The 15,364-nt window shown below is 41.2% G+C and overlaps 1 protein-coding gene across 2 annotated transcripts in view; it reads left to right on the plus strand.

Moving 5' to 3' along the window:
• CCNY (cyclin Y) overlaps positions 1-15,364 on the plus strand; it is a 202,604-nt gene that overhangs the window by 183,828 nt on the left and 3,412 nt on the right. For both annotated transcript variants that reach the window (XM_039839808.1, XM_039839809.1), the window contains 2 exons: positions 1,848-2,014; positions 11,730-11,892. In XM_039839808.1, the coding sequence (XP_039695742.1) occupies positions 1,848-2,014; positions 11,730-11,892 (330 nt within the window). The remainder of the gene's footprint in view (positions 1-1,847; positions 2,015-11,729; positions 11,893-15,364) is intronic.

Genomic DNA, 15,364 nt, shown 5'->3' on the forward strand with positions numbered 1-15,364 from the left:
TCCCCTTTCTCTTCCTCTGCCTGTCCCTCTTACCCCCAAATCTTTACCCAAATCCCTAAGACTCTATTCCTTTATACATATGAGCTATGTAGACCTCCCCACTTTTCCTTCTAAATACCTCACCCCTGCTGCCTTCTCCACCCACACCTTCACTGCCTGAAGTGGCCCTGCTCTTTTAATTTTATTTTTTACTGTGAAAGAGACCACTTCAATTTCCTTTTCATATGCCCTGTATAATGTCATAAGCCTAATTCAGGCACTCAGAAACACCCAACTTGGCCTTGTCGATTCTTCTCCAAACTACTGCAAGACTTAAGAACAGAACACACCAGATTTTCTTCCTCTTTCTCCTTTGCTGCCCTTTTATCCTCTCACCAAATGTTGAAACAGGAGAGGCTCTCAAGGCTTAGACCTGGTCCCTTCTTTTGTTTCTCTCTACCCCCTACCCAGGTCATCGGATCCTTGCCAATGGCTTAATTCTTTTTGTGTGTCACAGGATCTCAAGTTTCTATCTCAGTGCTATTTCCTTTGTGCTCCAGACCTGTGTGTGCACTGCCTATGTGGCATCTTCTGGGATTTCTCAGATAGAAATGTCAAAGCCAAACTCAGTTGTCTTTCACCAACCTCTTCCTTTGGTGTTCCCTGTCTCAGAGGGTGTTACCCATCTAGCTGCATGAGGTGGAAGTCTGCGATCTCCTACAGCAGCCCACCTTCTGTGGCTGTTGGAGTCTCTGGAATATGACCACCCGTCTCCACTGTCAGGTCCCCAGTTCAAATGCTGGTCCTCTCTGTTAGGACTGCTTCGTAATCTTTTGATGCCTCTTCCCATTTTACCATATATATTCCAACAATTATACCTGGATACATACCCAAAAGAACCGAAAGCAGGGACCCGAACAGGTATTTGTACACCAGTGTTCACAGCAGCTTTATTCACAGTAGCCAAAAGGCGGAGACAACTGAAATGTCCATGGGTAGATAACTGGATAAACAAAATGTGGTCTATACATTCAATGGATTATTTTTCAGCCTTAAAAAGGAAGGAAATTCTAACATATGCTACAAACTGGATGAACCTTTACGACATTATGCTAACCGAAATAAGCCAGAAATGAAAGGGCAAATACTGTATGATCCCACCTCTGTAAGGTACCTAGAATAGTCAAATTGTCATAGACACAAGGTAGAATGATGGTTACCAGGCACTGAGAGGGGAGAGAGGGATGGTCATTGTTGTTTACTAGATAAAAAGTTTCAGTTTGGGATGATGAAAAAGTTCTGTGAATAGAGATGGACAGTGATGATTTCATAACAATGTGAATGTACTTAATGCCACAGAACAGTACTCTTAAAAATGGTTAAATGGTAAGTTTGATATCATGTATATTTTATCAGTAATAAAAAATAGGTTTATCAATACTGCATGTAAATCTGCAGATACCTCAAGAATAAAAATTTTAATAAAAAACTACAGATAGAAAAAAATAGGTTTATATCTTTCGCATTCTTTGTTCTGCTTGTTGGAACATTCGTTGGTTATTGAATTTGTATCAGTATCATAGCTGATAGAGTAAGAAATTAACCTGTAGCTCCTGAAATTTCTTCCTGCCTTAGAGTCTTTTAAGATCTGGCTACATCTGCATGGTCCAGTTATGGAGTGTGCTCATTGTAATTCAGACTATTTGAGCCCTTCGACTTTTTAAAAATAAAAAATACGATCAGGTAATAAATCTCTACTTAAAGGCTGGTGAAATGGAGTTAGCAAATTTATCATTTCTTCATGTATGCTAATATGTGAGAGAAAACAACTCAAGTTATTTAACTCTGGCATTTTCATATGTTTCCAGGTATACCTTGAAAGACTTCTAACATATGCAGAAATAGACATCTGTCCAGCTAACTGGAAGCGAATTGTTCTTGGAGCAATCCTGCTTGCCTCCAAGGTGTGGGATGACCAGGCTGTGTGGAATGTGGATTACTGCCAGATCCTGAAAGATATCACGGTGGAGGACATGTGAGTATGTGTGTGTTGGAGAGGTGAGCACTCATAGTCAGGGGAACTGTTTGGGAAGAAGATTACATCACTTTTGAATGCTCTGTATAGTATAGAATTAATGAGTGTGACGCAATGTCTGTTGTGAACTGATGTACAATAAGGATGTGACCGTGGAATATTATATGCAGAAATCTGTATTTATCTTCATTGTGGATCATGAACAGGTACTGATAACAGTTTGTTTTGTGAAACTGGTTTACTGAAAAACTATTACAGTAACGTCTTCCTTTACCTTCATTAGAAAGGTGTAGACCAGTGCCTTTCCCGGTCTGTATCTACTCCTTTTTCATCCCAGCTCTGTGTCTCACTGCAGACTGATAACAGAGTTAGTATCACACACCAGTCTTTTGTGGGCAACAGCCTGCCCAAAAAGCAGAAAGCTAAAATATTGTTTCTTTGTAGTTTCAGAGAGAACATTTTTACCATTTTGTCATATTTTATAAGTTCAATTGCTTAAAGTCAACATTCTGTCCCTGTGGCCTGTCATGCTTCTCACTGTTAGGGCAGCATATTCTCCCTAGCTGGGCACAGGCCCCCACAGCTCAGTGGCAGTGCCACTTCCTGAACCCCAGGGGTGAAGAGTAACTGTCCACCCCACGGCTCTCCAGGCAGCCTTCGGATTTCTCAGACTGTTCCGTCCTCAGATGTCGGTAAGGACTGTTAGCAGAGACCTGCAGGCCTGTTGTCAGAGATCTCTGGTGTCTGGGAATGTGGGAAATAGGTTCAGAGCCTCTTAGGAGGAAGGAGCTGTTTTAGAAATCAGTCAGGATAAACTTAAGAGTTCTTTGTGGCTTATAGGCACTTCTGACACTATTCATGCCAAAATTCTTCTCATATTGTTTGTTTGGCTTTCTTGGGGAAGCTTTAGGCTGAAGGAGTTTCCCAGCTGTGTCCTAATCAACATCCATGCCTCTGGACCAGTAATCCTGGGGACGTAGTGATGTAGGACAGGGCAAATTCCCCCAACTCGGGGAGCTCAAGCCCTGCACTTAGAAGAGGGTTCTTCGCAGAGTGTAAGAAAGAATTCAAACGCTCACCAAAGTTAGAGTCAAAGGAAAATTTATTGGAGAAGGGGTAGTACTCCACAGACAGAGTGGTCTATTCTCAGAGGAAGAGAATGAGAGACCCTATGAGATACTCAGAGGGACAGACATTAGAGGACAGTGAGAGAGACAGAGTAAAGGCACTGAGAGGGACTCTGAGTGTTTGTGGAATTCGGTTTATATATAATCTTTAGTTTCTGTGAATTATAGTTTTAAGACTGTTTTTACTCATTTTCCTTTGATATGGACAAACAGTAAGGAAGGATAAGAGTATATAGCATGAAAAGGTAAGAATATGTAGTGTGAAAGGCCTGCTGGCAGTTCCTAGCCTTTGATCTATAATTTCCCTATGGTTTTAGCTATAGGGAATGAATGATTTTTGTGTAGGGTGCCACTTAAAGACTCTGTTTTTCCTGTTTTTTCTTCACAGTGTGGGGAAGTGGGTTGTTCGCAATCCCAGCAGAAATCTTTCCTTGCTTTGCAGGTGTCCTCGTGGCCTGGCTGCAGGGCTGATCAACATATTGCAGTCTCTGATTGTGGCTTGATTAACATTTTAGTTCTTGTGACTCCTCGCTACATTAGTAGGATCTTCACGGTGCCTGTGACTACTATCTTGTGGGACTGTCACATGAGCACACTGGTTCCGGATTTCTCACTACCCTGGGCCTCCCCTTGCCTCTGGTTACTGACTTGCTAGGCACCTCATTTTTATGGTACCTGTGAAGCACACTTGTTGATGTTCTTATGTCTTTGGTTGCAGAGCTGATCCCTGCTGGAGGTCTATAAAACTTCCTGTGTCTGTAATTCTTTATTATAAACAGTACGAAAAGTATGAAGAAGTTTTTGATAGTAAGATAATCATTTTGATTATATTTCAAAGTGAAAATAGCTACTTAAATAATTGTCATTCAGACCATAAAGGAGAAGGACATTTGGGTGCAACGTGTAGGAAATGCTGACTTGTTTCCTTTATTGGGGGTTATTCCCTCATCCATTCCCTGATATCATTTGACACTGAATTGCACACCACGGAAATGACATCAGGATTGTCCCTTCTCCTTTATGTAAAGTCGATGATGTACAACCAGTGACTTGGTGTGGATGACAGTGCTCAGGTTCTGGGAGAACAGCAGAGGACTTCCCTGCCATGAGCTGTTGTATCTACTTAAATCCAGAGGAAACTACCTTCTGATGTCAGTGTCGGTCTTGGATCTTTTCATCATTTATATCCCAGCTATTTTTGAAAGGAAATGAGACATAAATACAAATTAAAGAGAACAGAAAAACAAAGAACAAAGAGCATTCAGGGTAGGGAGGAGAGTCCTTTTGTGCTATATTATTCTTAATGCACCACGATTAATTTGCTGAAATGCCAGCAAACTGAATTTTGATGTAGGCGTAGGATCGGTAGATAATCCTTTTATTTTATGTAAAACCTTAAAGAAATATTTATAGGAGTCAGGCATTGTCCAGTTCATGAGTATCTCAGTTTGATCCTCTTAACAACCCTATAATAAATAATACATGCACTTATTATTTCTACTTTATAGATCTGGCTACTGTGACTTAGAGAGGTTTAGTAATGCTGCAATGCAACGAACAGGTGGAGAAGCTGCTTCCCAGCTTTCTTAGTCCCAGTAGTGAGAGAAGACAACAACAGAAATGACATGTACCTGTTGCCAGGCTCTCCATGGAGATGTTTTAACTAAATGCCTGAAATAGTAATTTTTTAAATTGTCATTTTCTCTTTAAATAAAAAGGTAGAAGGACAAAAATAACAGGTAATTTGGAATTCCAGATACTTGGGTTCTATTCATTAAAGGTTTAAATTACCAAGTTAGGAAAAACTAAAAGCTTGCCAAGAATATTTATAATATAATAATAGCAATAGCCATCATCATGATGATAATAATGACACCTATTTTTTATTGAACACTTCTTAGCCTCAAGGAACAATTTTTATGTGTTAATTCATTCCTCACAGTTACCCATGAGCTACAATAGTCCCCACTTATCCAAGGTTTCAGTTTCAGTTACGTGCTGTCAACCATCTGAAGCTGTTAATAGTCTGAAACTATTAAATGGAAAATTCCATAAATAACTTATAACTTTTAAATTGCATGCCTTTCTGAGTAGCATGATGAAATCTTGAATATTCCTGCTTCCGTCCCACCTGGGATGTGAATCATCCCTTTGTCCAGCATTTTCACACTGAAATATACCCAGCCCATTAGTCATTTCACAGCCATCTTGGTTATCAGATTGGTTATCAGAGAGAGGGAGATCACATTTACATAACTTTTATTATTGTACATTGTTATAATTGTTCTATTTTATTATTAGTTACTGTAGTTCCCCCTTATCCACAGGATATATATTTCAAGACCCCCAGCGGTTGCCTGAAACTGGGGATAGAACCGAACTCTATATGGACTGTTTTTTCCTATACTGTACATACATACCTATGATAAAGTTTAATTTGTGAATTAGGCACAGTAAGAGATTAACAACAATAATAATTACTCCATTTTACAGATAAAAATGCACTGATAAGTAAGATGCTAGGTCATTTGGCTAGTAACAAAGCAAGAATTTATGTTTCTTCTATTCCATATTTCATCCAAAGAAAATCGACATTTTTTTTTTTTTTTAGCCTGGTCTGTTCCTTTATTGGAAGCCATTGATGATCATGCTCTCATCATCATGCCAGTCACAGGCTGAGACTTAGCAATTCATACAGCATTTGATGAATGCCTCCAAATGCCTGTGGCTGAGCAGAGGAAGAATGCATACAGGAAGAGCTTTTGTTCTTAAAAGGTTGGATTGTAAACAGTTTCTCTGAAGAAACTCTGGAGTGTACCCTTTTTCATCCCCATATCTGGGCTGGAGAACAGATTCTATTCAGGGGACCTGGGCCAGCAATTTCCTGGGCTCCTCCCCCTTTCCTAACAGACTTCTGGGGACTAGAGGCCCTGAGTCATGCCAAGTACAAACTCAGCTGACTTAATTCCTGTTCAGAGTATCCTACCGTTTTTTCTTTTTTTTTTTTTTTTGAGAGCCACCGTGATCCATTTATAATGTGGTATTTAATCTGTTTTGATATATGTATTAACATACTGTAAGGGCCTGTATATTCTAAGAAAAACTGATCAAACAATTGTATGTGTACAAATTTAGGAAGGAATATGCAAATTTCCTCCCTGCCAGAGGATTGAAAGAAGCAAGAGGATTCTCTTTAGTTGGGGATATTAGGCAGAAGGACATTCTTAACACTCTTACACCGCATGCTTATACCACATATTTACGGTTACTGATCAGCGCAGTCGCAGTCGAATCTCCTATATCTGTTTTGGAGGTACAAGCCAGGCAACCACAACAGCACAGGTCTTCACACATTTGGGCTGCCCATCCCTAGAATTGTGGACAGTTGTGTACCATCAATTCATTTTTAAGTTAACATCTAAAAAATGTTCATCATAAGTTTCAGTAGTTGCAAAGGATATCAATGCAGTATATTTTAAATAGTGGTATGTTTTGTAATAAAATCTTACCATTTGCAACCACATGGATGGAACCTAGAGGGTATTATGCTAAGTAAAGTAGTCGAAGAAAGACAAATACCATATGATTTACTTATATGTGAACAAACAAAATAAACAAACAAACAAAACAGAAACAGACTCATAGAGACAGAGAACAAACTGATGGTTGCCAGATGGGAGGGGACTTGGGGGTCTGGGTGAAAAAGGTAAAAGAATTAAGAATTACCAATTGGCAATTACAAAATACGGGGGATGTGAAGTACAGCATAGGGAATATAGCCAATAATATAATAAATGTATATAGTGCCAGATGGGTACTAGATTTAATGGGGATCACTTCGTAAATTATATCAGTGTCTAACCACTGTGCTGTACATCTGAAACTAATATAAATAATACCGAATGCCAACTGTAATTGAAAAATAAAAAATATATGTATAAAAAAATTGCAAATTTAGCAAGTTAAAACAATACAAAATAAATCATGGTATTTTTAAAGTGTCCATTGTAGACTGAATTCCATAGTAATATGATACTCAACCATCTATTTTCATAAAGTTGAAAATTTTATATTCTTTTTTCTTCTTGAACTCATTATTTTCTTTCTGGTTTCCTCTCACAGAAGTTTATTTCTCAAAATTCTGTTTAACAAAAAGTGTACATACATATTTAACTGAAATGTTATTTTCTGCAATATAAGATTCTAACTTATTAAAAATATCTCAAGGGAGTTATTAATACACAGTTGATCAAAATAATAGAAACAAATTTTGATATAAATTATTAAATATAAAGAGTAAAATGGGAAATATATCAATGAAATCAGTAGGGTTGCTTTTGCCTCCATTAGTTCATATTTTCATGTTTGATTATTACTTGATGGAATGAAACAAAGTTCAGCATAAGTTTTATTCCCATTTTTAGTTAACGTGAGAGTTGAGAGAACATGTCCATATAAGTAAGTAGATGAATTTCCAAGTTTTATTATAACAGTATCACTCAGGCGAGTCTAAATGATTTTAGAGTTTTATGCAAAAAACACAGTCATCTATATGTAAAAATTGTTTAAATAAGCCTACCAACTCCTCTTTCAGTTTGTTAAAAGCAAAAATTGAAAACCACCTAAGTTATTAGCCTGTCATTAGTCATTTGCTTTTCAACACCAAATGTTGAAATAAATACTTTTACTTGGTTATTGGAGGTTCTTCTTGAGAACTTGGTAAGGGTGGGTGAGTGCCCTGCCTCTCCCTCCCAGAGTCAGAGAAGAGTAACGGAAAGAAGCAGTCACAAAGAGAACCTGCATACTTGGTGTGTTCTTGGCAAGTCAGTTTTAAGAGAGAGAAGTGAAAATTATAGATCTAGACATCTGTTCCTGATGCTCATGTTCCTAGGCAATCTTGGAGACAGCCTTTGTGTGCTGAATGGGAAAGCATATCCCAGCAGGAAGACCAGTGCCCCACTGAGCCCTGTAACAGATACCTAGTCTTCTGAGCTGAATTGTGTTTCCTCAAAATTCACATATGGAAGCCCTAACTCCTAGTGCCTCAGAATGTAACTGTATTTGGAAAAAAGATGTTTAAAGAGATAATTAAGTTAAAATGGGGTCATTAGGATAAGCCCTAATCCAATATGACTGGAGTCAGACAACACAGGCAGAGGAACAGCCATATGAGGACACAGAAAAGATGCCATCTGCAAGCCAAGGAGAGAGGCCTCAGAAGAAAATAAACCTGCTGGCACCTTGACCTTGGACTTTCAGACTCCAGAACTGTGAGAAAATATATTTCTGTTGTTTAAGACATCCAGTCTGTGGCATTTCATTATGGCAGCCCAGAGACTAATGAAGATTTTGGTACTGGAAAGTGGGGTGCTGCTGTAATAAATACCTAAAGATGTGGAAGCAGCTTTGGACTGGGTGGAGGATGGCAGAGTTTTGAGGCTCATGTTAGAAGAACCCTAGATTGCCTTGAGATTGTCAATAGAAATATGGTGTCAAAGGCACTTTTGATGAGGACTCAGAAAGAAAATATGGGAGGTATATGTAGAGGAAGCTTCTGTCATCTTAGAGAATGTACAAACAGAATATTGCTAGAAAGAGGAATGTTAAAGGTACTTCTGAAGTGAGGTCTCATGCTACCAGACACTGGAGGAGAGGCGATCCTTGTTAAAAAGTGGCAAAGAACATGGCCAAATTGTGTCATAGTATTTTGTGGGAAGTAGAACATTTAAGTGAAGAACTTTAATATTTAGCAGAGGAGATTTCTAAGCAAAGTGTTATAGATGCTGCCTGGTTTCCTCTTGCCATTGATAATAAAATGTGAGGAGAGAGAGATAAATTGAAGAATTGTTAAGCAAGAAAGGAAGCAGAAGTTATAAAGATTTGGAAAATCCCTAACTTCTCAGTCTCAGTCTATCCCTATTTGTTGCAAAAAAGAAAAAGAAAAAAAATGAGAAAGCATTCTCTGAAGGAACACTAAGGTTATGACTGGACAGTGTTTGCTAAACAGATTAATAAAGAATGTGACTCAAGGATCCAATCAAACATCTCAGCAGAAATGCCAGCTTAAACTGAAGGTGACAAAGACAGGACAAATGAAAGAAGGCTGTCGGGGACTTCTGGGAATCTACAAGATGGACCACTAGAGCTGTCAGGCTGTGACATGTGTTATCCAGTTGAAGGTGGTAAATCCACCAAGCCTATTCTCTCTGCATCACGGTTAGTTTTCTGATGATTTAGTATATAACAAGCTGTCAGATGAGATGTCTTTGAAGATATACCAAGGAACCCTGGGAAAATGATACCTTGCTCAGAACTTGACTTTAATCATTGTATGTATATACCCTCAACAAGAGTCCTTGGTATTTTATATACCATTTGGGGCAGGATTAACAGACTAGCTCTCTTGTAATATTAAAAAGGCAAGGTTTTCTTCTTAGCATTGGGAGAATAAGATCTGCAGTGACACCTTTTGACCACCACATGGCAGTCTGTACACAGGCAGCTCCCACATTAACCCAGGAGAGTTCCTTCTAAGCCCATTTGTTTGGGCTCTTCTGGCTTTAGCGGTATCCTTGTTTCATTAAAATTTTATCTGGGTTCCAGTATTTCATAGGATGATCTCTTATTAAATCTTATTTAAATGAAGTATGAATAAAAGTCATTTAAAGTAAAAATTATTCCAAATCAAAGTAATTTAGATTCCATAAAACTATAAAATTTAGCACAGTATATACATTTGGAGCTTGTTACTCCTTTCACTAAGCTGAGTAGAAACAACACGCAACTTAAGCTATTTCTCTGATTAAAAGACCTGAGTGTGACCTCTTGGTCTTTCCATCTGAAGCACTCAGACCTTCCATAGCAATTTGCTGAAGCTTCTTAATTCTCATTTGCTCAGTAGCTTCTCTGAAACCACCTACCCTTGCTCACATCCCAGCCTCCCTACCCACCTCCTTAACACTACTGTCCCCTACTGTCACAGTAGCATAAGACCGGGGCACAGTCCTCCACAGTCTCTGATGGCTTAGTGAGGTGGCTCACCAGCAACAGATTCCATGGGGACAGGAAGGTGCTTTATTAGTTTGAGGCTTGAAAACATTGGAGGTCTGCATACAGGAGCGCCATAACTGGGGGCTCAGTGTTCAGGAGAATCATGGAGGCTGGATCAGGAGGGGTGAGGCCTGGCACTGGGGACAGGGCTTGTCAGCCTTCAACTCCTTTTACAAGGAGATGGTGATAATGTGTCCTGTCTTCCTGCGGGCATGGGGATGGTTTGGGCACCACTGCTGGAAATATCCAATCCTGGTTCTTTCCACTGGAGCTCCACACTTGCCAAACCAGTTCAGCTCTCACTTCTATGGGAAGCCTTTGCTGATCCCTGCAACCGCTGAGCTTGGTCTGCTCCATTCACTAGCAGCAATCATTGAGCACCAACTGTATGTCAGGTACTGTGTTAGGGGCCAGGCATGTGAAATCACATGTCATGGTTTCTGGCTATGAGGAGACAAGTAGAGGAGACTGAGTTAAGGCGACAGAGTGGAGTGTGAGAAAGGACAAATATAGTACTATGTGGTGTGCCGTTGGGGCACAGGGTGCTTCCTGGGGGAGGTGGCGCCGAAACTGAGTGCTCAATGAATAGATCCTAAGGACTTTTCATCCTCCCCAGGTTTTAACTATTGAGAAATAGATCTAATTTAAAAGATAACTGACATGAGGACATTCTCAAAGTAGGAATTTTAAAATGTAATCTGACTACCCATCATTAGCTTGCATCAAAATATAAATGGGTTGGCCAGTGGGTCTTAATACCTACGCTGGCTCCTTTACTGATCACCCTTATAGTTGGGCGGTTCTCAGTGTGGCCAGGACCAGAAGTATCAGCATCCCATGGGAGCTTGTTAGACACGTACATTCTCAGGCCCTTTCCAGCCGTGTTGAATCAGTGATGGGGCGCAGGTTCAGCAGTCTGTTTTAACAAGCCCTCCCTCCGGGTGATTGAATTGGTGCTCAGTTTGGGAACTATCGTTCTCATCTTCAGAGTTGGTGAGTTCTCTTTGTAAGAGGCTGGGACTGCATTCACCTTTTCCCTCCCTGCTTTGCCTAAGGAAGTCCCTTCAGCAGTTCTGCCACTCTTCTCCCAGGAAATAGGAAAGGGCCATTAAAGAAAGGCATCTTCTAGGTCTAGCAGAGACCTTTCCTCTGGGCGGCTGTCTGGGGCCCTCACTAGACTGCACTTGACAGCTATTGACTGCTTCATCTGCCCCATATTTGAGCTGATGGTTCATGCTGAGAATTGCTGCCAGAGCCTGCTGTGTGTGTGTGTTAGGTCTCAGTGAAACAAATCACCCTGAAGAGATTATCTCAGTTAATCAGGCCTCATCCTTCTGGGCATCTGATCGAGTGGATTCATCTTTTAATATGAATATGGTGGTTAAACTGCAACTCTGGTGTCCAACCAGGCAATTAATTAGATGGCTTTTCTCCCTGGAGGATGCAATTTTCCGGAGTCTTGTGTCCAGCAGCTTGCCTTGGCAGGCCATGCAGCCTGGTGTGACAGCTAAATTTGTGTGCCATCTTTGTCTTTGCAGGAATGAGTTAGAGCGACAGTTCCTTGAATTGCTCCAGTTCAACATCAATGTTCCTTCCAGTGTTTATGCCAAGTATTATTTTGATCTTCGTTCTCTGGCAGAAGCAAACAACCTGAGCTTTCCTTTGGAGCCCCTGAGCAGGGAAAGGGCTCACAAGCTTGAGGTAACGTGCTTTAACATACTGGTTTTTAGTGCACTACTGCAGATACATTATCTGGGTACAGTGGAAGGGTGTGATCACGATGACAATTTCTCCACTATGTGTTGTTGTAAAATAAGGACACCCTGTAAAATAAGGGTACCCTGGATTTAGAGCTAGTCATTTAATTTAGTTGATTAGAACTTTACAACCTTACATTTTCAGTAACCTTAATACTAGTTTTTATTTAATGTGAATTTATTCTATTTTTTAAATCAAAGAAGATTTTTTTTAAACTTTCTGTTTTTAAAAAAATAAGGCCAAAAAAAAAAGAATTTTCCAGCATGAGCTTTTATCAGGCGAAAGATACTAGATGGCCCTAATGATTGGGAATCCAAAAAGGATTGATTCTGCTTTTCACTTTTCAAAATATTTTCCCCACAGCTAGATTAGAGCCAGGGCCCGCCCCACTGGCCTTGGTATGGATTTCGGGCCTTCATTGTTAAGCTGTATGACTTTTGTGTCTCATACTTGTGTGGAGATTAGCGTCAATATTTGCACCTAGCTCTTCCCATCTTTTGGCTGGATGAAAAGCGGTAGAGTGATAAGAGGCTCACTGGTGAGATGCCCCCGCTCCTCCAGAGCAGGTGTTTAGAAGCCCTCTGCACCTTCATCTCTGGGCCCATGTTGGTCTCATCTCATCGAACCTTTGACCTAAGTGGTAGATGGCACGGTCATGTCCCAAGCTTGGTGAGAGCTAAGAAGTCTATGCTGCCTGCCCCATTGTCCATCCCAAGTGAACTGTCCTCCCCTGGTCAACAGGGTCAGAGTGGCCCGAGTACTGGTCTAATAGGGTTAACAGCTACGAACAAAGCAAAGTCTAGAGGTGAGGAAAGAGGGTTGGTATGGATTTCAAGCTCAAGAATGCAAAACTTTTAAATAAAAATTTAAAAAGTAAATAATATGTGAGTTTCAAGACGGAAACTTAGTAAAACTTAGTTTAGAAAAGACTGGATACACAGCACTGGGTTTAAAATAAAAATCCAGTGAGATTTTTAGAACTCAGCCTCTTTTCTGTCATTGTATGCCAGCCACTAGAGTGAAACCACTCCTTAAGTCTCCCATTTCTCTGTATTCAAGTGCAAATCATGGGAAACCCTTCCTCTGAAGGACTTTCTCCAAGGCAAATACTGTCAAACCTTCGCAAGCATACACGTGAGATGGAATTCAGTGCCAGGGTGAGCGTGAACCCTGTTTGAGCTGCGCAACAGTCCCACTCTCCTAGTTTACTGAGATGGGCTCCAGTCACCCCTGCAGCTCTGTGCTCCTGGGAGCCATTTGGTGCTGAAGGAAAGTAGGTCCGTGGTTCTCTGAGCTAGGAAACCTAGTGGTTCAGGTCAGCTACATGGGGAGCACACAGGCTAGCTGAGACTGGGGGTGGTCGGTGGCAGCTCTTAACTCCGTTACCTTATCTGAGTGGAAAGAGGCGAGTACGCGCCTGCTCCTGGGGGGTGGCCGTGCCAAGTGTCCCTAGGGGCTCACCGGGCAAGAGGGAGCCAGCAGTCCTAACATGACTGTTTTCTCTCTGTCTCCTCCCAAGACACAAATCTTACCCTCCTCTGTAGGGCTGGACAGAAGCACTGTCTGGGAAAGCAGTTGACACTCTTTTGCAATGATTTTTTAGGAACGAGGTTTCATTGTTTTCCAGACCATAGCATCCTTGTTAGTCCGTTTGGTTAGCAAACTTGAATCGCATAAAGGAAAGCAGGGACTGAGACCTCATAGAAGTACCCATTTTCTGAAATTCTGTGCTTGTTCAGATGTCCCACCAAATGACTGTTTTGATATGCTGGCTACAGGAAACGAGTGCACCAAGTGCCAGAGCAAATGCAAAGTGGCTTTTTCATTAGCAGGGCCATTTCTCTTCGAAATAAATTGGTATATCTCTGTGCCTGTGGGAATGTGATTAAAGCTAACATCAGTTTGCGTAATAAAGTCTAGAATAAAGTAGTACATTGCTAATTTGTTATGATATTGCATTCAGACTCATACTGTTTATAAGCTGAGAAACAACAGATGGTAATATTAGGAAGTTTAAATGAAGATAATTTGCTTTAAAAAAATGATTGCTCTAATACCCTTAAGGAATCTGATTTTCTGTTCTTTATATATGCCACCTATATTATGTGTACAAAACATATTTCAAATGAATTCTCAGTGTTATAGCCCACCAGCAACCCTACTTCATCTCTCATTTAGAAGAAGACAGCCTTGACTCCTGTCTCCTCCGGTCCACCCTCCATGGCGCCAGTGCAGTTGTTTTTCTAAAATGCAATTGTAGGTTTTGGAATGTTAACTCTTAAAGTCATCAGCACTTTTGCATTGCCAGCCTGTGGGCGGCCGTGTCAGCCTGGCCCTGGCAGCTCTGCTTCTCCATCCCCTGCTGCCCTGCAGTAGCCGTCCCTGAACTGTGCTCTCGACCTCCTCTCACCATGCCAGCACACGTAGCTGCGGTTTTGTGCCCTGCTGAGAATGCCGCATCTCTCATGATAATCTCCTCTCCTTCAAGCATAGTTATTGAAGCCTAGTTCTGATGGCCAGCCTCAGTCATGAGTGTCCCTTCAGCGATTCCCCAAAATAGAATCAGTTGCTCAGTCTCCCTCTGTTTTCGATACTTGGGTCATGCTTGGTACGTCCATGCCTCTGTTATGTGCATATCCCATCTGGAACTTATGTATCCATTCAACACATATTTACACATATTTACTCAGGGCGCTCTAAAGCGAGCGGGTCCAGCTTTTGTCATGTGCTCTCTCCTGGTACAAGCGGGTCCAGCTTTTGTTATGTGCTCTCTCATGCACAGTGGCAGCCCCAGGAGAGCTGTGGCCACACTCTGACCCCAGGGCAGGCCTGGCCCTGCTCTTAGCTGTGGCCCTCCCCCGTGGAGTCTCACTGCTCTCATCAGCACAATGAGGAGTTCTAAACACCAAGGTTGGTTAGAACTCAACCCTGGGAACTGTCCTAAGCAAAACTCATAGAGCCTGCTCTTACAGAGTTTGCATTTTGCTGGGAGGATGCAGATAGTAATTAAACAAATTTTTTTTTAGTATATATTTTCTAGTATGTTAGAAGGTTAGTTAAAGAATGAGTAGAACAGACTAGGGGTGCTGTAGGCAGAGCCCCATCAAGTATGTGACATTCATACGAAGACCTAACTGCAAATACCTCAGGCTGATGGAGGAGCTGCTGCAGAGCCTGTGGTGGGAGCCAGCGGGGAGGTCAGAGAGCAGGGAGGGCAAGAGGACTGGAAAGCATAGGGAAGGATCAGGGAGTGAAAGGGGAAGCAGAGAGATTAGCTGCAAGGATTATTCCAGAATCCCAGCAAGAGCCAGTGGGATCTGATCAGGGCAAGGCATGCGATCAGCTGCTTTTGTGCCTTTTCTCCTTGACTGTGACTTCCTAGTGGTTAGGCACTGTGTCTGTCTCCCTAGCCCCA

The sequence above is a fragment of the Pteropus medius genome, unplaced genomic scaffold (assembly GCF_902729225.1).
Source record: "Pteropus medius unplaced genomic scaffold, Ma_sr-lr_union100, whole genome shotgun sequence".
Classification (NCBI taxonomy): Eukaryota; Metazoa; Chordata; class Mammalia; order Chiroptera; family Pteropodidae; genus Pteropus; species Pteropus medius.